Below are 26,535 nucleotides of genomic sequence, written 5' to 3'. Positions count from 1 at the left end.
CCAGACCTGAATCCAATCGAGAATATGTGGAAAGAACTGAAAACTGCTGTTCACAAATGCTCTCCATCCAACCTCACTGAGCTCGAGCTGTTTTGCAAGGAGGAATGGGAAAAAATTTCAGTCTCTCGATGTGCAAAACTGATAGAGACATACCCCAAGCGACTTACAGCTGTAATCGCAGCAAAAGGTGGCGCAACAAAGTATTAACTTAAGGGGGCTGAATAATTTTGCACGCCCAATTCTTCAGTGTTTGATTTGTTAAAAAAGTTTGAAATATCCAATAAATGTCGTTCCACTTCATGATTGTGTCCCACTTGTTGTTGATTCTTCACAAAAAAATACAGTTTTATTTCTTTATGTTTGAAGCCTGAAATGTGGCAAAAGGTTGCAGAGTTCAAGGGGGACCGAATACTTTCGCAAGGCACTGTATTTTTTGTGCAGTAATAATTCCAATTGACCATCCTTACAAACCACTCAATGTACGCTGGTCATCTAGGTTCGTACCTGTAGATTTTCCATCACCACGAATTAAAAAATGGTGGTTTGTGATGATGTGGCTTAGTTGCCAGGGTTGCAGGTTGGATTCCCACTGGGGACCAGTATGACAATGTATGCACTCAGTACTGTAAGTTGCTCTGGATAAGAGTGTCTAATAAAATGGAAAAGGAATTCATAAACCATTTCAGTTTTCACAAAGTACTTCAAGAAACTGGAAAACATATCAAGCAATAATTTTTATATTCCACAAGTATTATTAGATGAACTGTACTAGACCTTCACTAGTCCTGTATTAGTGGACCCAATAGACATCTTCAGGGCTGGCTATTTTTTTTCACGACCCCTCCCTGCGGCTAAGTGTATATATACGACTGCTTAACATGATTACTAAATACCTGCATTGACTTTTTGGACTCTTCCCATAAATCGCACATAACGAAACCCCAACACACAAAATGCACAGACATGCATACTGACGTAAGTCACTTTCACGCTCACCACATACACTGCTGCTGCCATTGTCTTATCTTTCCTGTTGTGTAGTCACTTAACTCCGACCTTCTGTATATAGCCATGTTACTTTTACTCGTTATTCGTGTATTTGTTCCTCGTGTCACTATTTATATTTTTTATTATATTTATCTTTAACTCTGCATTGTTTGGAAAAGGTCCCGTAAGTAAGCGTTTGACAGTCTACACCTGTTTACGAAGCATGTGACAAATAAAATTTGATTTGGCTATGGGTGCGTTCGTAAATTCACCCTGGCTATCTACTCCGATTTCAGAGCACTCTCGTCTGTGTGCCAGAGCGCATAATAACTGATGAATATGGCCGGTGTCAGTAAACGTCGGCAAAATAAAAAGCGTAATTAAATTGTTGCCAGCAGCACAGTCGCTCTAGATAACATGAAAACAGCCTTGCCAGGGGGAGTGAAATGGTCAGAGTGAGGTGTTCTTTCATTGGTGTTTGGAATTAGCTTGCAAGCTAGGCAACGTTAGCTTGGGTGTTGAGGTCAGAACGCTCCGATCAACCCTACTCGGCCAGAGCGTCCAGTTTCCGCTCCGACTTTAGGGACGTACAATCTGACAAAACTCTGATTTTAGGGACGTACAATCTGACAAAACTCTGACTTTAGGGACGGACAATCTGACAAAACTCTGACTTTAGGGACGTACAATCTGACAAAACTCTGAATTACGGACGCTCTGAGCGCACTCCAGATTTACGAACAAGCACATATCAAGCATCTGTAACGACGCGGTGCTATTTGCCTTTGTTCACATCGCCTTCCGGTGGCGGAACAAATATTTTGCGGGGAAGTCCTGACTTCTTTCTGGTCCAATCACCGAGGGTTGCTGTTGCTATGTGACGTTGACTGCAAACGTTAAGTTGCTATGGATTGAAAATGAAGTTGGCCGATCTCTAAACCAACCACTTTTTATATAATTTTAGCAAATTAACTCTCTTACTTGTTTTGTTTTTGTTGTTGTTTTTTTATCAACAAGAAAGATATTCGATTAGTATTCAGGTAAGAGTTTTTGTAGTAAGTAAATTGATTATACGACTTTGTCAGCCATCTTCTGTCTGCTGAACGTTAAGGCTGTCATCTCATTCGTGTGGTTCAGATAGCTAACGTCTGTTACAATATAGTCTTCTGTAATGATAGGCACATTCATTGGCTATAGTTTATACTAATGTTAGATTGATTATCACATCTTGAAAACTATGAATAACATTTCATATCCACTATATTTCCCAGCAATGCCTCCTCCAGATACTATGTACTGTGAACAGCAAATCAACATCCCCCCTGAACTACCAGACATTCTCAAACAGTTCACCAAAGCTGCAATCAGAACCCAACCCCATGACATACTACAGTGGTCTGCAGCGTAAGTACAGCCTAGCCTCCCTGGATGTGACTGTACAACTAAGAGAGCCCAGCTTTTATGATTCAGATGGCAGGACAGTGGCCTTGTAACTACCCAGTTGCTGAGCATAGATAATGGCCAGGGTAAAGTACAATTATTGTTTTGTTTAAATGTTTGTTGTTCTATCAGGTACTTCTCTGCCCTGTCTAAAGGAGACACTCTGCCAGCCAAAGATAGGCTGGAGATGCCCGTTGCCACACAGAAGACTGATACCGGATTGACTCCAGGCCTGCTGAAGGTCCTACACAAACAGGTACTCACTGACTGACTGACTGACTGACTGACTCCAGGCCTGCTGAAGATCCTACACAAACAGGTACTCACTGACTGACTGACTCCAGGCCTGCTGAAGGTCCTACACAAACAGGTACTCACTGACTGACACATTGATCTTAGGTGTGCTGAAAGTCCTTCCCATCCTCTCCCCCTCTATGCTAGGATGTTAAGGTACCTCTCTTTCTCTCCCTGTATGTCGCTGGCTTCTATTGTTGTAAAAAAAAAAGATGACCTCTCCTGCCTCTTTCTCCCTCTCCCTCCTCTCTGCCCCTGTGAATGTAGCTGGCCCCTAAGGAGACGATCAGTAAGGAGGAGCTGCAGCAGAAGTGGAAGGGTCTGTGTCTGCCCTCAGAGCAGCTGGACACTCTGCTGGCCCTGGGGAACTTCAACGACAACATCCACTGGATGCAGTTCTTCGCCCTGGGCTGCAGCGCTCTGGGAGGGGTGAGTCCCTGGCTCCGATATCTGTCTGTCAGTTTTCAGAGAGAAACTATGGTGTCGTGCTAGCAAATACCACATGATGGCAGTATTGCACTGTCTTGATGGCCCAGGCTTTTCTGAAGTGTGTGCTCCCCTGTGTGTGCTCCCCTGTGTGTGCGTGTGTGTTCAGACCATCATCAGTGCCCTGAAGTACGCGTGTGAAATCCTGACGGAGAATGAGGAGGGTGGAGCGGCGAGGATCCCCTTTGATACATTCGTAGGGCTGTACACTTACCTGGCCCACCTGGACGGAGAGATCCCCCAGGACCAGATAGACAGCTTCCTAAGCAGCCTGCAGGAGTCTGTGTGAGTGGTATACTACCCTACACTCTCTCTATCTGCACACACTCATTTCCTGCAATTCTACACATTTTGCCATTAGGTGGAGAGAAAAGTTTACAATTCTAAAGCAAATTTCCTGCAAGTCTACACATTTTGCCATGACTTATTCCATGTTAATATGATATCTTAGTGAGAATCACTAACTAAATCAATGGGGGCCCCCTGGAGGTCAGGGCCCCTAGGCATGTTACCTGACATGGGCTAATTTAGTGACTGTCTGTGACTGACGTAACAATAGAAAAACTGCAGATCTACCTCTATACCTCTACCTCGCTCTACCTTTCTCTCTTCCTCTACCTCGCTCTACCTTTCTCTCTTCCTCTACCTCGCTCTACCTTTCTCTCTTCCTCTACCTCGCTCTACCTTTCTCTCTTCCTCTACCTCGCTCTACCTCGCTCTACCTTTCTCTCTTCCTCTACCTCGCTCTACCTTTCTCTCTTCCTCTACCTCGCTCTACCTTTCTCTCTTCCTCTACCTCGCTCTACCTTTCTCTCTTCCTCTACCTCGCTCTACCTTTCTCTCTTCCTCTACCTCGCTCTACCTTTCTCTCTTCCTCTACCTCGCTCTACCTCGCTCTACCTTTCTCTCTTCCTCTACCTCGCTCTACCTCGCTCTACCTTTCTCTCTTCCTCTACCTCGCTCTACCTTTCTCTCTATCCTCTACCTCGCTCTACCTTTCTCTCTTCCTCTACCTCGCTCTACCTCGCTCTACCTTTCTCTCTTCCTCTACCTCGCTCTACCTCGCTCTACCTTTCTCTCTTCCTCTACCTCGCTCTACCTCGCTCTACCTTTCTCTCTTCCTCTACCTCGCTCTACCTCGCTCTACCTTTCTCTCTTCCTCTACCTCGCTCTACCTTTCTCTCTTCCTCTACCTCGCTCTACCTTTCTCTCTTCCTCTACCTCGCTCTACCTTTCTCTCTTCCTCTACCTCGCTCTACCTTTCTCTCTTCCTCTACCTCGCTCTACCTTTCTCTCTTCCTCTACCTCGCTCTACCTTTCTCTCTTCCTCTACCTCGCTCTACCTTTCTCTCTTCCTCTACCTCGCTCTACCTTTCTCTCTTCCTCTACCTCGCTCTACCTTTCTCTCTTCCTCTACCTCGCTCTACCTTTCTCTCTTCCTCTACCTCGCTCTACCTCGCTCTACCTTTCTCTCTTCCTCTACCTCGCTCTACCTTTCTCTCTTCCTCTACCTCGCTCTACCTTTCTCTCTTCCTCTACCTCGCTCTACCTTTCTCTCTTCCTCTACCTCGCTCTACCTTTCTCTCTTCCTCTACCTCGCTCTACCTTTCTCTCTTCCTCTACCTCGCTCTACCTTTCTCTCTTCCTCTACCTCGCTCTACCTCGCTCTACCTTTCTCTCTTCCTCTACCTCGCTCTACCTTTCTCTCTTCCTCTACCTCGCTCTACCTACCTCGCTCTACCTCTTCCTCTACCTCGCTCTACCTTTCTCTCTTCCTCTACCTCGCTCTACCTTTCTCTCTTCCTCTACCTCGCTCTACCTTTCTCTCTTCCTCTACCTCGCTCTACCTTTCTCTCTTCCTCTACCTCGCTCTACCTCGCTCTACCTTTCTCTCTTCCTCTACCTCGCTCTACCTTTCTCTCTTCCTCTACCTCGCTCTACCTCGCTCTACCTTTCTCTCTTCCTCTACCTCGCTCTACCTTTCTCTCTTCCTCTACCTCGCTCTACCTTTCTCTCTTCCTCTACCTCGCTCTACCTCGCTCTACCTTTCTCTCTTCCTCTACCTCGCTCTACCTCGCTCTACCTTTCTCTCTTCCTCTACCTCGCTCTACCTTTCTCTCTATCCTCTACCTCGCTCTACCTTTCTCTCTTCCTCTACCTCGCTCTACCTCGCTCTACCTTTCTCTCTTCCTCTACCTCGCTCTACCTCGCTCTACCTTTCTCTCTTCCTCTACCTCGCTCTACCTCGCTCTACCTTTCTCTCTTCCTCTACCTCGCTCTACCTCGCTCTACCTTTCTCTCTTCCTCTACCTCGCTCTACCTTTCTCTCTTCCTCTACCTCGCTCTACCTTTCTCTCTTCCTCTACCTCGCTCTACCTTTCTCTCTTCCTCTACCTCGCTCTACCTTTCTCTCTTCCTCTACCTCGCTCTACCTTTCTCTCTTCCTCTACCTCGCTCTACCTTTCTCTCTTCCTCTACCTCGCTCTACCTTTCTCTCTTCCTCTACCTCGCTCTACCTTTCTCTCTTCCTCTACCTCGCTCTACCTTTCTCTCTTCCTCTACCTCACTCTACCTTTCTCTCTTCCTCTACCTCGCTCTACCTTTCTCTCTTCCTCTACCTCGCTCTACCTCGCTCTACCTTTCTCTCTTCCTCTACCTCGCTCTACCTTTCTCTCTTCCTCTACCTCGCTCTACCTTTCTCTCTTCCTCTACCTCGCTCTACCTTTCTCTCTTCCTCTACCTCGCTCTACCTCGCTCTACCTTTCTCTCTTCCTCTACCTCGCTCTACCTTTCTCTCTTCCTCTACCTCGCTCTACCTTTCTCTCTTCCTCTACCTCGCTCTACCTTTCTCTCTTCCTCTACCTCGCTCTACCTTTCTCTCTTCCTCTACCTCGCTCTACCTTTCTCTCTTCCTCTACCTCGCTCTACCTCGCTCTACCTTTCTCTCTTCCTCTACCTCGCTCTACCTTTCTCTCTTCCTCTACCTCGCTCTACCTCGCTCTACCTTTCTCTCTTCCTCTACCTCGCTCTACCTTTCTCTCTTCCTCTACCTCGCTCTACCTTTCTCTCTTCCTCTACCTCGCTCTACCTCGCTCTACCTTTCTCTCTTCCTCTACCTCGCTCTACCTCGCTCTACCTTTCTCTCTTCCTCTACCTCGCTCTACCTTTCTCTCTATCCTCTACCTCGCTCTACCTTTCTCTCTTCCTCTACCTCGCTCTACCTCGCTCTACCTTTCTCTCTTCCTCTACCTCGCTCTACCTCGCTCTACCTTTCTCTCTTCCTCTACCTCGCTCTACCTCGCTCTACCTTTCTCTCTTCCTCTACCTCGCTCTACCTCGCTCTACCTTTCTCTCTTCCTCTACCTCGCTCTACCTTTCTCTCTTCCTCTACCTCGCTCTACCTTTCTCTCTTCCTCTACCTCGCTCTACCTTTCTCTCTTCCTCTACCTCGCTCTACCTTTCTCTCTTCCTCTACCTCGCTCTACCTTTCTCTCTTCCTCTACCTCGCTCTACCTTTCTCTCTTCCTCTACCTCGCTCTACCTTTCTCTCTTCCTCTACCTCGCTCTACCTTTCTCTCTTCCTCTACCTCGCTCTACCTTTCTCTCTTCCTCTACCTCGCTCTACCTTTCTCTCTTCCTCTACCTCACTCTACCTTTCTCTCTTCCTCTACCTCGCTCTACCTTTCTCTCTTCCTCTACCTCGCTCTACCTCGCTCTACCTTTCTCTCTTCCTCTACCTCGCTCTACCTTTCTCTCTTCCTCTACCTCGCTCTACCTTTCTCTCTTCCTCTACCTCGCTCTACCTTTCTCTCTTCCTCTACCTCGCTCTACCTCGCTCTCTTCCTCTACCTCGCTCTACCTTTCTCTCTTCCTCTACCTCGCTCTACCTTTCTCTCTTCCTCTACCTCGCTCTACCTTTCTCTCTTCCTCTACCTCGCTCTACCTTTCTCTCTTCCTCTACCTCGCTCTACCTTTCTCTCTTCCTCTACCTCGCTCTACCTCGCTCTCTTCCTCTACCTCGCTCTACCTTTCTCTCTTCCTCTACCTCGCTCTACCTTTCTCTCTTCCTCTACCTCGCTCTACCTTTCTCTCTTCCTCTACCTCGCTCTACCTTTCTCTCTTCCTCTACCTCGCTCTACCTCGCTCTACCTTTCTCTCTTCCTCTACCTCGCTCTACCTTTCTCTCTTCCTCTACCTCGCTCTACCTTTCTCTCTTCCTCTACCTCGCTCTACCTTTCTCTCTTCCTCTACCTCGCTCTACCTTTCTCTCTTCCTCTACCTCGCTCTACCTTTCTCTCTTCCTCTACCTCGCTCTACCTCGCTCTACCTTTCTCTCTTCCTCTACCTCGCTCTACCTTTCTCTCTTCCTCTACCTCGCTCTACCTCGCTCTACCTTTCTCTCTTCCTCTACCTCGCTCTACCTTTCTCTCTTCCTCTACCTCGCTCTACCTCGCTCTACCTTTCTCTCTTCCTCTACCTCGCTCTACCTTTCTCTCTTCCTCTACCTCGCTCTACCTTTCTCTCTTCCTCTACCTCGCTCTACCTTTCTCTCTTCCTCTACCTCGCTCTACCTTTCTCTCTTCCTCTACCTCGCTCTACCTTTCTCTCTACCTCTACCTCGCTCTACCTTTCTCTCTTCCTCTACCTCGCTCTACCTTTCTCTCTTCCTCTACCTCGCTCTACCTTTCTCTCTTCCTCTACCTCGCTCTACCTTTCTCTCTTCCTCTACCTCGCTCTACCTCGCTCTACCTTTCTCTCTTCCTCTACCTCGCTCTACCTTTCTCTCTTCCTCTACCTCGCTCTACCTTTCTCTCTTCCTCTACCTCGCTCTACCTTTCTCTCTTCCTCTACCTCGCTCTACCTTTCTCTCTTCCTCTACCTCGCTCTACCTTTCTCTCTTCCTCTACCTCGCTCTACCTTTCTCTCTTCCTCTACCTCGCTCTACCTTTCTCTCTTCCTCTACCTCGCTCTACCTTTCTCTCTTCCTCTTCCTCTACCTCGCTCTACCTTTCTCTCTTCCTCTACCTCGCTCTACCTTTCTCTCTTCCTCTACCTCGCTCTACCTCGCTCTACCTTTCTCTCTTCCTCTACCTCGCTCTACCTTTCTCTCTTCCTCTACCTCGCTCTACCTCGCTCTACCTTTCTCTCTTCCTCTACCTCGCTCTACCTTTCTCTCTTCCTCTACCTCGCTCTACCTTTCTCTCTTCCTCTACCTCGCTCTACCTCGCTCTACCTTTCTCTCTTCCTCTACATCACTCTACCTTTCTCTCTTCCTCTACCTCACTCTACCTCGCTCTACCTTTCTCTCTTCCTCTACCTCGCTCTACCTCGCTCTACCTTTCTCTCTTCCTCTACCTCGCTCTACCTTTCTCTCTTCCTTTCTCTCTTCCTCTACCTCACTCTACCTCGCTCTTCCTTTCTCTCTTCCTCTACCTCACTCTACCTCGCTCTTCCTTTCTCTCTTCCTCTACCTCACTCTAACTCGCTCTACCTTTCTCTCTTCCCCTACCTCGCTCTACCTTTCTCTCTTCCTCCACCTTTCTCTACCTTTCTCTCTACCTCGCTCTACCTTTCGCTCTACCTCTACCTCACTCCACCTTTCTCTCTTCCTCTACCTCACTCTACCTTTCTCTCTACCTTTCTCTGCCTCACTCTACCTTTCTCTCTTCCTCTACCTCGCTCTACCTTGCTCTACCTTTCTCTCTTCCTCTTCCTCACTCTACCTCGCTCTACCTTTCTCCTCTACCTCACTCTACCTTTCTCTCTTCCTCTACCTCACTCTACCTCGCTCTACCTTTCTCTCTTCCCCTACCTCGCTCTACCTTTCTCTCTACCTCACTCTACCTCTACCTCACTCTACCTTTCTCTCTTCATCTACCTCTCTCTACCTTTTTCTCTACCTCTACCTCACTCTACCTTTCTCTCTACCTCGCTCTACCTTTCTCTCTACCTTTCTCTCTACCTCGCTCTACCTTTCTCTCTTACTCTACCCTTCTCTCTTCCTCACTCTACCTCTCTCTCTTCCTCTACCTCTCTCTTCCCCTACCTCTCTCTCTCTACCTCTCCCTCTCTACCTTTACCTCTTACACATTATCTCTTTCTACCTCTCTCTATCTTTCTCTACCTCTACTTTTCTCTCTACCTCTACTTTTCTCTCTACCATTACCTCTCTTACACATTATCTCTCTACTTCTCTCTTTCTACCCCTCTCTCTCTCTCTCTCTCTCTCTCTCTCTCTACCTCTCTCTGCTTTACTTTGTGTGTTTCTTGTTGTTTACAGCACCAAGCAGAATGGGATGATTCAGCTGGCCAACTTCTACAGCCGCAAAAAATGTAGATACTAGGAGAGATTGAGGGAGAGACGAAAAGGACAGGAAAGAGCAGGAAGAAACGGAGAGTAGCAGGAAGGAATTGGCTTTACTACTTATTCTACAAATAAATAGTATTCTCTAAATCCCCATGGAATCACGATCAGTTGATGTATTTCCTGTTAAAGCTCAGATCTGTACAGTAGTGATACCCTGTTGCTTGAATTATTTCCCAGGCAGTTGAGTTTGGTTCATATCTTATTGTTATATCGGACGGAGAGTTGCTGTGATATAACATGGAAGGTCTACTGTACTGCGTGTGAATGTAGGTCAGTGTCACTAGAACCAATGAGAACCACTCCTGCCTTGACTGGTTAGTCAATAGTTCATTTGTCATGCTCATGCCTTGTCAATGAAGTGCCTGTTGCATTCTTTTTCAACTTGGCATATTCATTTAGCCAGTGAGGGAGGGAGGAAGGGAGTCTGTCTGTCTGTCTCTCTGTCTATCTGCTAGTTCTTGTGAAATGGAGATAGTGTTCACAGTAGTGGTCCTCGCAGCAGTACAACAGTTATAAGGCTAGTGAATGAGACAGCTGTGAACAGATGCTCTGGGGCCTAGCTGACACTAGTAGACTAGTAGCCAGTAACACACAGTCTATTGCCCATCTGTGGTAGTGAAAGCCAGAGAACACATCAGTATAGTGGTGGAACACAATAATCAAACCAGACTAACTTGACTCTCTTTCCCATACAGTCATCATGTACGATGAGGAAGTATTACTACAGCTCAGTTTGACAACGTATGGAACTCTCTCATTACTCATGTAGTGGATGACCTACAGTGCTGTAATTACTGGGGACAGGGAAGCATTCTTCAGTTGGCTCTATACTCCCAACAGTTTAGATTTGAAATCAAACAATGACTTTGAGGATTAAGTGCAGACTGTCAACTTTAATTTGAGGGTATTCGTATCAGGTGAACTGTTTAGAAATTGCAGCACTGTTTGTACATAGTCCCCCTGTTTTAGGGGACCAAAAGTATTGGGACAAATTCACTTGATGTTTATTAAAGTACATATAAATGCTAACCTACCCTGTTATTGTAATGGTGACGTTTTGGGGGTATGATATTTGTGCTTTTATAAAAGTGACCCCAAAATGACACAATACAGGATTTACTCTTAATTTCTATTGGGCATAACATAATCCAAAACAAACAGAAAATACATCCAACAAATGTAGGACCAAATACTTTTTACTACTTTAATTTGTCCCAATACTTTTGCTCCCGTAAAATGGGGCGGGGGGGTCTGTGTTCTAAAATCATTCCTTACCCCAGGATACTTCAACTGGTGACTTTTCAGGAGAATAAAGGAAAAAGCACTCTGTTGCTGGGTAAATCTGATATTTATTGACCAGAGGAACAACCAATAGGCTTACGTTTAGGCATGACTCACCTTCATCAGCCGGGGAGTGTTCTATTCGTCATATCAATCAATCATAGATGTCAGTAGTAGTAGCAGCAACGCCACAGGTTATTCAAACAAGTATGATCATCAGTCAAGAGCCGTAGACATACATTCCACTTGAAAAACAAAAGACAGAAAGATCAGAAAGGAGCTGTTCATTCAGACCCTTTGTCTCGGCGCAATCTAAGCAGTCGATCTAAAGTGCCTCTAACAATTTCCTCACTATATTCCCTCCTCTGGAGGACAGAGAAACTAGAGGCTGAGCCATGATTAGCGTTTGCGTAATGCCGCGCATTCCCCTAGTCCATAGTTTTTTTGTGCAGATAGCCGTTTTGTGCTCAGCTATTCTTAATTTGAGCGCGTGTTTCGTCTGACCAATTTAAACAAGCCCACTTGGGCATGTAAATAAAGTGTTGTACTACAATTTAGGACGTATTTTATCTTGTAATCTTTAACCGAACGTGGGTGATAGAATACTTTTGTGTCTCATGAGTTGGAACAATGACCGCAGCGGTAGAAACCATTAAGGGACCTGGGAGCACACTGTGCACGACGCCGTTTCTGATATTACAACCCTCCTAGAGCATATCAGGGGAGGGTTGGACGCAAAGTCTTTGAGCAAGGGGTGACTCTGGAGAATGTGCCCGTGTTTGAGGATGACACTTTTTATCTGCCTGTCTGGCACTGTAGTTAGGCTGCTTCATGCTTGAAAGATGATCAATGTAGATTTTACAGTGGGGTGTTCGTGCCAGACAGTGTTTCTTGAATCTGTGCCAGGGTTTCATTGGGCTAATCTAGTTCCCTGGCTAGCATGTCCCTGATGCTAATGTAATGAACTCCCTTATCTCACAACACCCTGTCATCCGATTGGCTATTGGCAGCACTGCTTAATAAGCCTATGATCTGAATTTCTCCTGACAGCGCTTAATGAACTCTGTAATCTGATTTGGTCCTTGCAGTGATTGGTTAGGTAATTCTGTGATTTAATTGGTTGCTGGCTCTTTTAGGTAAAGTACTAATTTGATCTGATTGGCTCTTGACAATGATGAGTGAAGGAGCAGAAAAGAGCTTGGTAAATGTCACCCCTATTGGTTAAGATTATGACAACATTTTGGCACATTTTGTTTGTTTTGGAGTTCGACTGCCTTCCAGTCGGTTCTTAGTGAGGTGTCTTAGTGTTGGAACTGGTCCAATCCAGTCAGTTCTTAGTGAGGTGTCTTAGTGTTGGAACTGGTCCAATACATTTTGTCACATTTTGTTTGTTTTGGAGTTCGACTGCCTTCGGCAGTTATTGTTTTGCGGGTGTTCGACGAGCACACCATTTTTTTGGGGGGGGGCAAGCCGAAGATCAGTACCCGAAGTCTACGCCCCTTCGTTAGTGATTGGTCAACAGTAGTGATTCTTCAATTAAGTCTTTGTTGTCATTAAACGAGAGACGACTGCTTTTCAATGAGAAATACTGCACCAAACATCTTAGTTAGATGGAAAATTGTGCGACTAAGATCACCTCAGCACAAACGTGAAAATGAATGGCAGATATCTGGGTATGTTGTTGATACGGCAAATGTCTTTAGGCAGTATGCGAGCACAGAAGTTCACTTCCCCTCGCCGAGTTCTGCTAGGAGCAAAGACATACCACGTCATGATGCCAAAGGTACACTCACTGATGGGGAGCACTCTCACCTCATAGTGAGGTAATGGCTGGCTGGCTGCTGAGACAGACTGCAGCATGATGCCAAACCTGAACAGCAGCCAACTCACTGAGAGGAAATCACTAAATCCCTAACACACCCACTTCAACTCTGACAGAGTACACACACATACACACACACACACATATACAGTGGGGCAAAAAAGTATTTAGTCAGCCACCAATTGTGCAAGTTCTCCCACTTAAAAAGATGAGGCCTGTAATTTTCATCATAGGTACACTTCAACTATGACAGACAAAATTAGGAAAAAAAATCCAGAAAATCACATTGTAGGATTTTTAATTTATTTATTTGCAAATTATGGTGGAAAATAAGTATTTGGTCAATAACAAAAGTTTATCTCAATACTTTGTTATATACCCTTTGTTGGCAATGACAGAGGTCAAACGTTTTCTGTAAGTCTTCACAAGGTTTTCACACACTGTTGCTGGAATTTTGGCCCATTCCTCCATGCAGATCTCCTCTAGAGCAGTGGTGTTTTGGGGCTGTTGCTAGGCAACATGGACTTTCAACTCCTTCCAAAGATTTTCTCTGGGGTTGAGATCTGGAGACTGGCTAGGCAACTCCAGGACCTTGAAATGCTTCGTAAGAAGCCACTCCTTTGTTGCCCGGGCGGTGTGTTTGGGATCATAGTCATGCTGAAAGACCCAGCCACGTTTCATCTTGAATGCCCTTGCTGATGGAAGGAGGTCTACAATTTTGTTTCTGGTGTCCTTTGACAGCTCTTTGGTCTTGGCCATAGTGGAGTTTGGAGTGTGACTGTTTGAGGTCGTGGACAGGTTTCTTTTATACTGATAACAAGTTCAAACAGGTGCCATTAATACAGGTAACGAGTGGAGGACAGAGGAGCCTCTTAAAGAAGAAGTTACAGGTCTGTGAGAGCCAGAAATCTTGCTTGTTTGTATGTGACCAAAAACTTATTTTCCACCATAATTTGCAAATAAATTCATAAAAAATCCTACAATGTGATTTTCTGGATTTTTTTTCTCATTTTGTCTGTCATAGTTGAAGTGTACCTATGATGAAAATTACAGGCCTCTCTCATCTTTTTAAGTGGGAGAAATTGCACAATTGGTGGCTGACTAAATACTTTTTTTTTCATACATATATTGTCAAGAAAAAGTATGTGAACCCTTTGGAATTACCTGGATTTCTGCATAAATTAGTCAGAAAATTTGATCTGATCTTCATCTTAGTCACAACAATAGACGAACACAGTGTCCTTAAACTAATGACACACCAATTATTGTATTTTTCTTGTCTATATTGAATACATAATTTAAACATTCACAGTGTAGGTTGGAAAAAAGTATGTGAACCCCTAGGCTAATGACTTCTCCAAAAGCTAATTGGATTCAGGAGTCCAATCAATGAGACGAGATTGGAGATGTTGGTTAGAGCTTCCCTGCCCTATAAAAAAACACTGAGTTTGCTATTCACAAGAAGCATTGCCTGATGTGAACCATGCCTCGAATAAAAGAGATCTGAGAAGACCTAATATTAAGAATTGTTGACTTGCATAAAGCTGGAAAGGGTTACAAAAGTATCTGATGTTCATCAGTCCACGGTAAGAAAAGTTCTCTATAAATGGAGAACGTTCAGCACTTTTGCTACTCTCCCTAGGAGTGGCCGTCCTGCAAAGATGACTGCAAGAGCACAGAGCAGAATACTCAATGAGTTTAAGAAGAATCCTAGAGTGTCAGCTAAAGACTTACAGAGATCTCTGGAACATGCTAACATCTCTGTTAACGAGTCTACGATACGTAAAACACTAAATAAGAATGGTGTTCATGGGAGGACACCACCTGAAGAAGCCACTGCTGTCAAAAAAAAACATTGCTGCACGTCTGAAGTTCGCAAAATAGCACCTGGATGTTCCACAGCGCTACTGGCAAAATATTCTGTAGACAGATTAAACTAATGTTGAGTTGTTTGGATGTGTGGAGGGAAAAAAGGCCCAGCACACCAACATCAAAACCTCATCCCAACTGTAAAGTATGGTGGAGGAAACATCATGGTTTGGGGCTGCTTTGCCTCCTAAGGGCCTGGACAGCTTGCTATCATAAACTTGGGAATTAATTTTTCCATTGATCAAGACATTTTGCAGGAGAATGTTAGGCTATCTGTCTGCCAATTGAAGCTCAACAGAAGTTGGGTGATACAACAGGCCAACAACCCAAAACACAGAAGTAAATCAACAACAGAACGGCTTCAACAGAAGAGAATACTCCTTCTGGAGTGGCCCAGTCAAGAGTCCTGACCTCAACCCGATTGAGACGCTGTGACATGACCTCAAAAGAGCAGTTCACACCAGACATCCCAAGAATATTGTTGAACTGAAACAGTTTTGTGAAGAGGAATGGTCCAAAATTCCTCCTGACTTTTGTGCAGGTCTGATCCACAACTACAGAAAACATTTGGTTGAGGTTATTGCTGCCAATGGAGTGTCAACCAGTTATTAAATCCAAGGGTTCACTTACTTTTCCCACCCTCCACTGTGAATGTTTACAAGGTATGTTCAATAAAGACATGAAAATATATAATTATTTGTATTATTAGTTTAAGCAGACTGTGTCTGTCTATTGTTTTGACTTAGATGAAGGATCATATCAATTTTTTTATTTTAATTCCAGGTAATTCCAAAGGGTTCACATACTTTTTCTTGCCACTGTACATACACATACACACACACCTGTGACAGGGAACAATTACAAACACACACCATCAGAGAACAAGTTTACAAACACACACACACTAGCACAGCTTAGCGGAGTAGGGTTTTCCTCTTTATCTTTCCAAATGAAGGGATGTAACCATAATACACAGTATTATAGGTTCTAACCAGCAGTACTGTGTATTCACAGTATTATAGGTCCTAACCAGCAGTACTGTGTATTCACAGTATTATAGGTTCTAACCAGCAGTACTGTGTATTCACAGTATTATAGGTCCTAACCAGCAGTACTGTGTATTCACAGTATTATAGGTTCTAACCAGCAGTACTGTGTATTCACAGTATTATAGGTTCTAACCAGCAGTACTGTGTATTCACAGTATTATAGGTTCTAACCAGCAGTACTGTGTATTCACAGTATTATAGGTTCTAACCAGCAGTACTGTGTATTCACAGTATTATAGGTCCTAACCAGCAGTACTGTGTATTCACAGTATTATAGGTTCTAACCAGCAGTACTGTGTATTCACAGTATTATAGGTCTTAACCAGCAGTACTGTGTATTCACAGTATTATAGGTTCTAACCAGCAGTACTGTATTCACAATATTATAGGTTCTAACCAGCAGTACTGTGTATTCACAGTATTATAGGTCCTAACCAGCAGTACTGTGTATTCACAGTATTATAGGTTCTAACCAGCAGTACTGTATATTCACAGTATTATAGGTCCTAACCAGCAGTACTGTGTATTCACAGTATTATAGGTCCTAACCAGCAGTACTGTATATTCACAGTATTATAGGTTCTAGCCAGCAGTACTGTGTATTCAGCTAATTCTGGATAGGTACAGCTCTAAAACATGAGGGGGCCATGCTGTGTGAGTGTGGAGCGACCTAGCCAGCAGTACTGTGTATTCACAGTATTATAGGTTCTAGCCAGCAGTACTGTGTATTCAGCTAATTATGGATAGGTACAGCTCTAAAACATGAGGGGGCCATACTGTGTGAGTGTGGAGCGACCTAGCCAGGACACAAGTCAGGACACATCAAATCCCTCTTTTCAGATGGACTGGTAACCCACTTCTCCCTTCTAGGCTTTGCTGGTCTCTTCATCATCTTTAGGTAGCTTAGGACTGACGCTTGTGCCCAACGCTCCATAGACTGTAGTGCCAGTCTGTGTGTAGAGGCTGTGGTCCCAGTGAAGAATTTGTTGCACATCAGCAGCCTCTACTGCAGCCTGGCTCTGGGAAACAACATCTCTGGTGAAGTGACGCTATCACAGAATAGTGTGAAGGGAGGAGGGAGGAAGATAAAGAAAGAGAGAGAGAACAAGTGGACAGAGCTGGACCGGAAGGGAGATGGACGAGAGAGGGAAAGATGAGGGAGAACAGCTTTTGTCCCCTGGCAACATGCTGTCAGGGTAGGTCCCAGCTAACAATACAGCAAGGTCCCTCTCTCCTCTATTGCAACTATTTTCATGTTTTAAAGTCCTCTCCCCTCTCTCTCTCTCTCATCCTCTAGGGAATGCCAAGGAGGGATGGTGCAGACAGCTAACTTCAGGGATGTGATTTTTCCTGAAATGTGATTTTTCCTGAAACCAGTCATTCCTGCTTTTTTGTCGCCATCCTCCAGTCCAACAGCATTAGAAGGGATGAGTTATACCCCCAAAAGTAAAATCACATTTTCCCTGTCCTGAATTATAATGCTTTCTGTATTGTGGACCAACAGACTGTAGTGACTAGGACCCAGGACAGGAAGCCTCATTCAAATACGTGTCTGCCTATTGCCTGTCTATAATACTGTACTGTGATATGACAGTATGTGTGTATCTGTATCCATGTCCACTCTTATGGACTCTTTATTTACTTGTACTTTGGTTCTGGGCATTTTCAATCCACCTGGGACTGAATAAAGTTGTTTTATAGTATTTCTAGGCTGTCTTTTAATAAATGGTACGTACACACACACACACACACACACACACTCACAGTCAGACACACACACACATATGCATGGGAGCGAGTACGCACACATACAAACAACTTGTGTTAATGAAGGGTGTTGCTCTGTGGTTAGAATTTGTTAATTGCTACTCGGAAGGCTAAATAAATACTATTTAATTAATGCCATTTACCATGCACTCTCTTTCCACCTCTCTCTCTCCATGTGTCTCTCTGCCCACCTCTCTCTGCCCACCCCTCTCTCTCTGCCTACCTCTCTCTCTCTCTCTCTGCCTACCTCTCCACCTCTCTCTCTCTCTGCTCACCCCTCTATCTGCCCACCCCTCTCTCTCTGCCTACCTCTCCCTCTCTCTCTCTCCACCTCTCTCTCTGCCCACCCCTCTCTCTCTCTTGCGCTCTCTCTCGCTCTGCCTACCTCTCTCTCTCTCTCAGCCTACCTCTCCTTCTCCACCTCTCTCAATTCAATTAGCTTTTTTGGCATAACGTAACAATGTACATTTTGCCAAAGCTAACTTTGGATATTTATAATATTAAAATAATAAGAATCAAAATTGTCAATGGGACAACAGTAACAAGGCTCAGAATAACCATAAATTGAACAATAACAAGAAGCATACAGTAGAGGACATGTGTAGGTTGGTTGATCTGTCAGACTGTCCCTCATCTTATGGCAGGCAGCAATGTTGTGCGCTGCCAACCCACAGCTCTCTGCGTCCTCCCCCAACAGGACGGGTAGCCTACTCTCATCAGAGAGGTCTTTGAAATCTTGAATAGAGGTTTCACAATTTGGGAAATTACACTCTAATTGTTTTATATTTTGACATTTTGTCAGGAAATGCAGCTCCGTCTCAGGTTCTGCTGTTGTGCAGTGGTTGCACAGCCTTTCCTCTACAGGGAGCCAGGTTTTCCTGTGTCTACCCTTCACAATGGCAAGGCTGTGCTCACTGAGCCTGTACTTTGTCAAGGTTTTTCTAAGGTTTTGATCAGTAACCATGGTCAAATATTTAGCCATGGTGTACTGTCGATTTAGGGCCAGATAGCACTGCATTTTGCTTTGTGCTTGTGTTTGTGTTTCCCAGTAATCAATATAGTTTTGTTTTGACTGTGTTGTAATTAGATTTATTCTGATTGATTGGATGTTCTGGTCCTGAGGCTTCAGTGTGTTAGTAGAACAGGTTTGTGAACTCAGCCCCAGGACCAGCTGGATGAGGGGACTGAGGCTTCAGTGTGTTAGTAGAACAGGTTAGTGAACTCAGCCCCAGGACCAGCTGGATGAGGGGACTGAGGCTTCAGTGTGTTAGTAGAACAGGTTAGTGAACTCAGCCCCAGGACCAGCTGGATGAGGGGACTGAGGCTTCAGTGTATTAGTAGAACAGGTTTGTGAACTCAGCCCCAGGACCAGCTGGATGAGGGGACTGAGGCTTCAGTGTGTTAGTAGTACAGGTTTGTGAACTCAGCCCCAGGACCAGCTGGATGAGGGGACTGAGGCTTCAGTGTGTTAGTAGAACAGGTTTGTGAACTCAGCCCCAGGACCAGCTGGATGAGGGGACTGAGGCTTCAGTGTGTTAGTAGAACAGGTTTGTGAACTCAGCCCCAGGACCAGCTGGATGAGGGGACTGAGGCTTCAGTGTGTTAGTAGAACAGGTTTGTGAACTCAGCCCCAGGACCAGCTGGATGAGGGGACTGAGGCTTCAGTGTGTTAGTAGAACAGGTTTGTGAACTCAGCCCCAGGACCAGCTGGATGAGGGGACTGAGGCTTCAGTGTGTTAGTAGAACAGGTTTGTGAACTCAGCCCCAGGACTAGCTGGATGAGGGGACTGAGGCTTCAGTGTGTTAGTAGTACAGGTTTGTGAACTCAGCCCCAAGACTAGCTGGATGAGGGGACTGAGGCTTCAGTGTGTTAGTAGAACAGGTTTGTGAACTCAGCCCCAGGACCAGCTGGATGAGGGGACTGAGGCTTCAGTGTGTTAGTAGAACAGGTTTGTGAACTCAGCCCCAGGACCAGCTGGATGAGGTGACTGAGGCTTCAGTGTGTTAGTAGTACAGGTTTGTGAACTCAGCCCCAGGACTAGCTGGATGAGGGGACTGAGGCTTCAGTGTGTTAGTAGAACAGGTTTGTGAACTCAGCCCCAGGACCAGCTGGATGAGGGGACTGAGGCTTCAGTGTGTTAGTAGAACAGGTTTGTGAACTCAGCCCCAGGACCAGCTGGATGAGGGGACTGAGGCTTCAGTGTGTTAGTAGAACAGGTTTGTGAACTCAGCCCCAGGACCAGCTGGATGAGGGGATGAGGCTTCAGTGTGTTAGTAGAACAGGTTAGTGAACTCAGCCCCAGGACCAGCTGGATGAGGGGACTGAGGCTTCAGTGTGTTAGTAGTACAGGTTTGTGAACTCAGCCCCAGGACTAGCTGGATGAGGGGACTGAGGCTTCAGTGTGTTAGTAGAACAGGTTTGTGAACTCAGCCCCAGGACCAGCTGGATGAGGGGACTGAGGCTTCAGTGTGTTAGTAGAACAGGTTTGTGAACTCAGCCCCAGGACCAGCTGGATGAGGGGACTGAGGCTTCAGTGTGTTAGTAGTACAGGTTTGTGAACTCAGCCCCAGGACCAGCTGGATGAGGGGACTGAGGCTTCAGTGTGTTAGTAGAACAGGTTTGTGAACTCAGCCCCAGGACCAGCTGGATGAGGGGACTGAGGCTTCAGTGTGTTAGTAGTACAGGTTTGTGAACTCAGCCCCAGGACCAGCTGGATGAGGGGACTGAGGCTTCAGTGTGTTAGTAGAACAGGTTTGTGAACTCAGCCCCAGGACCAGCTGGATGAGGGGACTGAGGCTTCAGTGTGTTAGTAGAACAGGTTAGTGAACTCAGCCCCAGGACCAGCTGGATGAGGGGACTGAGGCTTCAGTGTGTTAGTAGTACAGGTTTGTGAACTCAGCCCCAGGACCAGCTGAATGAGGGGACTGAGGCTTCAGTGTGTTAGTAGTACAGGTTTGTGAACTCAGCCCCAGGACCAGCTGGATGAGGGGACTGAGGCTTCAGTGTGTTAGTAGTACAGGTTTGTGAACTCAGCCCCAGGACCAGCTGGATGAGGGGACTGAGGCTTCAGTGTGTTAGTAGAACAGGTTTGTGAACTCAGCCCCAGGACCAGCTGGATGAGGGGACTGAGGCTTCAGTGTGTTAGTAGAACAGGTTTGTGAACTCAGCCCCAGGACCAGCTGGATGAGGGGACTGAGGCTTCAGTGTGTTAGTAGAACAGGTTTGTGAACTCAGCCCCAGGACTAGCTGGATGAGGGGACTGAGGCTTCAGTGTGTTAGTAGTACAGGTTTGTGAACTCAGCCCCAAGACTAGCTGGATGAGGGGACTGAGGCTTCAGTGTGTTAGTAGAACAGGTTTGTGAACTCAGCCCCAGGACCAGCTGGATGAGGGGACTGAGGCTTCAGTGTGTTAGTAGAACAGGTTTGTGAACTCAGCCCCAGGACCAGCTGGATGAGGGGACTGAGGCTTCAGTGTGTTAGTAGTACAGGTTTGTGAACTCAGCCCCAGGACTAGCTGGATGAGGGGACTGAGGCTTCAGTGTGTTAGTAGAACAGGTTTGTGAACTCAGCCCCAGGACCAGCTGGATGAGGGGACTGAGGCTTCAGTGTGTTAGTAGAACAGGTTTGTGAACTCAGCCCCAGGACCAGCTGGATGAGGGGACTGAGGCTTCAGTGTGTTAGTAGTACAGGTTTGTGAACTCAGCCCCAGGACCAGCTGGATGAGGGGACTGAGGCTTCAGTGTGTTAGTAGAACAGGTTTGTGAACTCAGCCCCAGGACCAGCTGGATGAGGGGACTGAGGCTTCAGTGTGTTAGTAGAACAGGTTTGTGAACTCAGCCCCAGGACCAGCTGGATGAGGGGACTGAGGCTTCAGTGTGTTAGTAGTACAGGTTTGTGAACTCAGCCCCAGGACCAGCTGGATGAGGGGACTGAGGCTTCAGTGTGTTAGTAGAACAGGTTTGTGAACTCAGCCCCAGGACCAGCTGGATGAGGGGACTGAGGCTTCAGTGTGTTAGTAGAACAGGTTAGTGAACTCAGCCCCAGGACCAGCTGGATGAGGGGACTGAGGCTTCAGTGTGTTAGTAGTACAGGTTTGTGAACTCAGCCCCAGGACCAGCTGGATGAGGGGACTGAGGCTTCAGTGTGTTAGTAGTACAGGTTTGTGAACTCAGCCCCAGGACCAGCTGGATGAGGGGACTGAGGCTTCAGTGTGTTAGTAGTACAGGTTTGTGAAATCAGCCCCAGGACCAGCTGGATGAGGGGACTGAGGCTTCAGTGTGTTAGTAGAACAGGTTTGTGAACTCAGCCCCAGGACCAGCTGGATGAGGGGACTGAGGCTTCAGTGTGTTAGTAGAACAGGTTTGTGAACTCAGCCCCAGGACCAGCTGGATGAGGGGACTGAGGCTTCAGTGTGTTAGTAGAACAGGTTAGTGAACTCAGCCCCAGGACCAGCTGGATGAGGGGACTGAGGCTTCAGTGTGTTAGTAGTACAGGTTTGTGAACTCAGCCCCAGGACTAGCTGGATGAGGGGACTGAGGCTTCAGTGTGTTAGTAGAACAGGTTTGTGAACTCAGCCCCAGGACCAGCTGGATGAGGGGACTGAGGCTTCAGTGTGTTAGTAGAACAGGTTTGTGAACTCAGCCCCAGGACCAGCTGGATGAGGGGACTGAGGCTTCAGTGTGTTAGTAGTACAGGTTTGTGAACTCAGCCCCAGGACCAGCTGGATGAGGGGACTGAGGCTTCAGTGTGTTAGTAGAACAGGTTTGTGAACTCAGCCCCAGGACCAGCTGGATGAGGGGACTGAGGCTTCAGTGTGTTAGTAGAACAGGTTTGTGAACTCAGCCCCAGGACCAGCTGGATGAGGGGACTGAGGCTTCAGTGTGTTAGTAGTACAGGTTTGTGAACTCAGCCCCAGGACCAGCTGGATGAGGGGACTGAGGCTTCAGTGTGTTAGTAGAACAGGTTTGTGAACTCAGCCCCAGGACCAGCTGGATGAGGGGACTGAGGCTTCAGTGTGTTAGTAGAACAGGTTAGTGAACTCAGCCCCAGGACCAGCTGGATGAGGGGACTGAGGCTTCAGTGTGTTAGTAGTACAGGTTTGTGAACTCAGCCCCAGGACCAGCTGGATGAGGGGACTGAGGCTTCAGTGTGTTAGTAGTACAGGTTTGTGAACTCAGCCCCAGGACTAGCTGGATGAGGGGACTGAGGCTTCAGTGTGTTAGTAGAACAGGTTTGTGAACTCAGCCCCAGGACCAGCTGGATGAGGGGACTGAGGCTTCAGTGTGTTAGTAGAACAGGTTTGTGAACTCAGCCCCAGGACCAGCTGGATGAGGGGACTGAGGCTTCAGTGTGTTAGTAGTACAGGTTTGTGAACTCAGCCCCAGGACCAGCTGGATGAGGGGACTGAGGCTTCAGTGTGTTAGTAGAACAGGTTTGTGAACTCAGCCCCAGGACCAGCTGGATGAGGGGACTGAGGCTTCAGTGTGTTAGTAGAACAGGTTTGTGAACTCAGCCCCAGGACCAGCTGGATGAGGGGACTGAGGCTTCAGTGTGTTAGTAGTACAGGTTTGTGAACTCAGCCCCAGGACCAGCTGGATGAGAGGACTGAGGCTTCAGTGTGTTAGTAGAACAGGTTTGTGAACTCAGCCCCAGGACCAGCTGGATGAGGGGACTGAGGCTTCAGTGTGTTAGTAGAACAGGTTAGTGAACTCAGCCCCAGGACCAGCTGGATGAGGGGACTGAGGCTTCAGTGTGTTAGTAGTACAGGTTTGTGAACTCAGCCCCAGGACCAGCTGGATGAGGGGACTGAGGCTTCAGTGTGTTAGTAGTACAGGTTTGTGAACTCAGCCCCAGGACCAGCTGGATGAGGGGACTGAGGCTTCAGTGTGTTAGTAGTACAGGTTTGTGAACTCAGCCCCAGGACTAGCTGGATGAGGGGACTGAGGCTTCAGTGTGTTAGTAGAACAGGTTTGTGAACTCAGCCCCAGGACCAGCTGGATGAGGGGACTGAGGCTTCAGTGTGTTAGTAGAACAGGTTTGTGAACTCAGCCCCAGGACCAGCTGGATGAGGGGACTGAGGCTTCAGTGTGTTAGTAGTACAGGTTTGTGAACTCAGCCCCAGGACCAGCTGGATGAGGGGACTGAGGCTTCAGTGTGTTAGTAGAACAGGTTTGTGAACTCAGCCCCAGGACCAGCTGGATGAGGGGACTGAGGCTTCAGTGTGTTAGTAGAACAGGTTTGTGAACTCAGCCCCAGGACCAGCTGGATGAGGGGACTGAGGCTTCAGTGTGTTAGTAGTACAGGTTTGTGAACTCAGCCCCAGGACCAGCTGGATGAGGGGACTGAGGCTTCAGTGTGTTAGTAGAACAGGTTTGTGAACTCAGCCCCAGGACCAGCTGGATGAGGGGACTGAGGCTTCAGTGTGTTAGTAGAACAGGTTAGTGAACTCAGCCCCAGGACCAGCTGGATGAGGGGACTGAGGCTTCAGTGTGTTAGTAGTACAGGTTTGTGAACTCAGCCCCAGGACCAGCTGGATGAGGGGACTGAGGCTTCAGTGTGTTAGTAGTACAGGTTTGTGAACTCAGCCCCAGGACTAGCTGGATGAGGGGACTGAGGCTTCAGTGTGTTAGTAGAACAGGTTTGTGAACTCAGCCCCAGGACCAGCTGGATGAGGGGACTGAGGCTTCAGTGTGTTAGTAGAACAGGTTTGTGAACTCAGCCCCAGGACCAGCTGGATGAGGGGACTGAGGCTTCAGTGTGTTAGTAGTACAGGTTTGTGAACTCAGCCCCAGGACCAGCTGGATGAGGGGACTGAGGCTTCAGTGTGTTAGTAGAACAGGTTTGTGAACTCAGCCCCAGGACCAGCTGGATGAGGGGACTGAGGCTTCAGTGTGTTAGTAGTACAGGTTTGTGAACTCAGCCCCAGGACCAGCTGGATGAGGGGACTGAGGCTTCAGTGTGTTAGTAGAACAGGTTTGTGAACTCAGCCCCAGGACCAGCTGGATGAGGGGACTGAGGCTTCAGTGTGTTAGTAGAACAGGTTAGTGAACTCAGCCCCAGGACCAGCTGGATGAGGGGACTGAGGCTTCAGTGTGTTAGTAGTACAGGTTTGTGAACTCAGCCCCAGGACCAGCTGGATGAGGGGACTGAGGCTTCAGTGTGTTAGTAGAACAGGTTTGTGAACTCAGCCCCAGGACCAGCTGGATGAGGGGACTGAGGCTTCAGTGTGTTAGTAGAACAGGTTTGTGAACTCAGCCCCAGGACCAGCTGGATGAGGGGACTGAGGCTTCAGTGTGTTAGTAGTACAGGTTTGTGAACTCAGCCCCAGGACCAGCTGGATGAGGGGACTGAGGCTTCAGTGTGTTAGTAGAACAGGTTTGTGAACTCAGCCCCAGGACCAGCTGGATGAGGGGACTGAGGCTTCAGTGTGTTAGTAGAACAGGTTAGTGAACTCAGCCCCAGGACCAGCTGGATGAGGGGACTGAGGCTTCAGTGTGTTAGTAGTACAGGTTTGTGAACTCAGCCCCAGGACCAGCTGGATGAGGGGACTGAGGCTTCAGTGTGTTAGTAGTACAGGTTTGTGAACTCAGCCCCAGGACCAGCTGGATGAGGGGACTGAGGCTTCAGTGTGTTAGTAGTACAGGTTTGTGAACTCAGCCCCAGGACCAGCTGGATGAGGGGACTGAGGCTTCAGTGTGTTAGTAGAACAGGTTTGTGAACTCAGCCCCAGGACCAGCTGGATGAGGGGACTGAGGCTTCAGTGTGTTAGTAGAACAGGTTTGTGAACTCAGCCCCAGGACCAGCTGGATGAGGGGACTGAGGCTTCAGTGTGTTAGTAGTACAGGTTTGTGAACTCAGCCCCAGGACCAGCTGGATGAGGGGACTGAGGCTTCAGTGTGTTAGTAGAACAGGTTTGTGAACTCAGCCCCAGGACCAGCTGGATGAGGGGACTGAGGCTTCAGTGTGTTAGTAGAACAGGTTTGTGAACTCAGCCCCAGGACCAGCTGGATGAGGGGACTGAGGCTTCAGTGTGTTAGTAGTACAGGTTTGTGAACTCAGCCCCAGGACCAGCTGGATGAGAGGACTGAGGCTTCAGTGTGTTAGTAGAACAGGTTTGTGAACTCAGCCCCAGGACCAGCTGGATGAGGGGACTGAGGCTTCAGTGTGTTAGTAGAACAGGTTAGTGAACTCAGCCCCAGGACCAGCTGGATGAGGGGACTGAGGCTTCAGTGTGTTAGTAGTACAGGTTTGTGAACTCAGCCCCAGGACCAGCTGGATGAGGGGACTGAGGCTTCAGTGTGTTAGTAGTACAGGTTTGTGAACTCAGCCCCAGGACCAGCTGGATGAGGGGACTGAGGCTTCAGTGTGTTAGTAGTACAGGTTTGTGAACTCAGCCCCAGGACTAGCTGGATGAGGGGACTGAGGCTTCAGTGTGTTAGTAGAACAGGTTTGTGAACTCAGCCCCAGGACCAGCTGGATGAGGGGACTGAGGCTTCAGTGTGTTAGTAGAACAGGTTTGTGAACTCAGCCCCAGGACCAGCTGGATGAGGGGACTGAGGCTTCAGTGTGTTAGTAGTACAGGTTTGTGAACTCAGCCCCAGGACCAGCTGGATGAGGGGACTGAGGCTTCAGTGTGTTAGTAGAACAGGTTTGTGAACTCAGCCCCAGGACCAGCTGGATGAGGGGACTGAGGCTTCAGTGTGTTAGTAGAACAGGTTTGTGAACTCAGCCCCAGGACCAGCTGGATGAGGGGACTGAGGCTTCAGTGTGTTAGTAGTACAGGTTTGTGAACTCAGCCCCAGGACCAGCTGGATGAGGGGACTGAGGCTTCAGTGTGTTAGTAGAACAGGTTTGTGAACTCAGCCCCAGGACCAGCTGGATGAGGGGACTGAGGCTTCAGTGTGTTAGTAGAACAGGTTAGTGAACTCAGCCCCAGGACCAGCTGGATGAGGGGACTGAGGCTTCAGTGTGTTAGTAGTACAGGTTTGTGAACTCAGCCCCAGGACCAGCTGGATGAGGGGACTGAGGCTTCAGTGTGTTAGTAGTACAGGTTTGTGAACTCAGCCCCAGGACTAGCTGGATGAGGGGACTGAGGCTTCAGTGTGTTAGTAGAACAGGTTTGTGAACTCAGCCCCAGGACCAGCTGGATGAGGGGACTGAGGCTTCAGTGTGT

The 26,535-nt window shown here is 47.4% G+C and overlaps 1 protein-coding gene across 1 annotated transcript; it reads left to right on the top strand.

The window, feature by feature from the left end:
• Positions 1–1,554: 1,554 nt before the first annotated feature.
• On the top strand, positions 1,555–17,296 carry LOC139366676 (ropporin-1-like protein). Its single transcript, XM_071104361.1, has 6 exons — positions 1,555–2,027; positions 2,259–2,391; positions 2,560–2,683; positions 2,989–3,150; positions 3,317–3,492; positions 16,893–17,296. The coding sequence occupies exons 2-6, from the start codon at positions 2,261–2,263 to the stop codon at positions 16,954–16,956; spliced, it is 657 nt and encodes a 218-aa protein (XP_070960462.1). The 5' UTR covers positions 1,555–2,027; positions 2,259–2,260; the 3' UTR covers positions 16,957–17,296.
• The last annotated feature ends 9,239 nt before the right edge of the window (positions 17,297–26,535 follow it).

Source organism: Oncorhynchus clarkii, chromosome 15 (assembly GCF_045791955.1).
Source record: "Oncorhynchus clarkii lewisi isolate Uvic-CL-2024 chromosome 15, UVic_Ocla_1.0, whole genome shotgun sequence".
Lineage (NCBI taxonomy): Eukaryota > Metazoa > Chordata > Actinopteri > Salmoniformes > Salmonidae > Oncorhynchus > Oncorhynchus clarkii.
Note: the sequence above shows the minus strand (reverse complement) of the source record. Positions and strands in the feature narration are given on the sequence as shown.

What these genes read in the sequence shown, in the direction of transcription:
- LOC139366676 (XM_071104361.1), top strand. Translation starts at nt 2,261, where the DNA reads ATGCCTCCTCCAGATACTATGTACTGTGAACAGCAAATCAACATCCCC. An exon ending in GCTGCAGCGCTCTGGGAGGG is followed by an intron (nt 3,151 to 3,316) that starts GTGAGTCCCTGG and finishes GTGTGTGTTCAG; the next exon opens with ACCATCATCAGTGCCCTGAA. An exon ending in AGCAGCCTGCAGGAGTCTGT is followed by an intron (nt 3,493 to 16,892) that starts GTGAGTGGTATA and finishes CTCATCCTCTAG; the next exon opens with GGAATGCCAAGGAGGGATGG.